This window comes from Plasmopara halstedii, assembly GCF_900000015.1.
Source record: "Plasmopara halstedii genome assembly, contig: Scaffold_280, whole genome shotgun sequence".
NCBI lineage: Eukaryota > Oomycota > Peronosporomycetes > Peronosporales > Peronosporaceae > Plasmopara > Plasmopara halstedii.
The window spans coordinates 1-434 of NW_020187201.1; the positions used below are offsets into that span (position 1 = coordinate 1).

At 45.6% G+C, this 434-nt stretch overlaps 1 protein-coding gene across 1 annotated transcript; it reads left to right on the forward strand.

Moving 5' to 3' along the window:
• Nucleotides 1-124: 124 nt before the first annotated feature.
• Nucleotides 125-416, forward strand: PHALS_04890 (crinkler family protein; the record flags this gene model as incomplete). Its single annotated transcript, XM_024722603.1, has 1 exon — nucleotides 125-416. A coding segment is annotated over one exon (292 nt), but the record flags the coding sequence as incomplete, so codon positions are not given.
• Between the last annotated feature and the right edge of the window lie 18 nt (nucleotides 417-434).

The window sequence follows — 434 nt, forward strand, 5'->3', positions numbered from 1 at the left end:
CAGATCAGCTGTCGGTTTCTGCTGTTGCGACCGTTTCGATCAAGAAGAGAAAGCTAACCGACATTAGCGACTTGATTACACCATCTTATTTTGCAAAATGTAAGGGGAGTGGCAGTTGGGTGAAATGGATGGTCAGATTGAGTGTCATCGCATTGAACGGTCTGACGACGAAACGCCGATTCCGGTTGTGCTCTTAAACACATGGTTTGCAAGATTTGAGGAAAACTGCAAAGTGATCAAGTTTAGTCAGAACGACTGTGAATTTGTGAGCAAGTTGTGCTATGGCTTGTCCACTCCTTACGACAACGAAGCAACATTTGCAGAGAAAGCGCGGCAATTGCTAACAGCATACCTCCTAGGAGACAATCCAGTCTCAACGATTACACCAGCAACTGTTAGTGGCTCAGTGTCAGATGGTTCCTATCGTTTTGGAG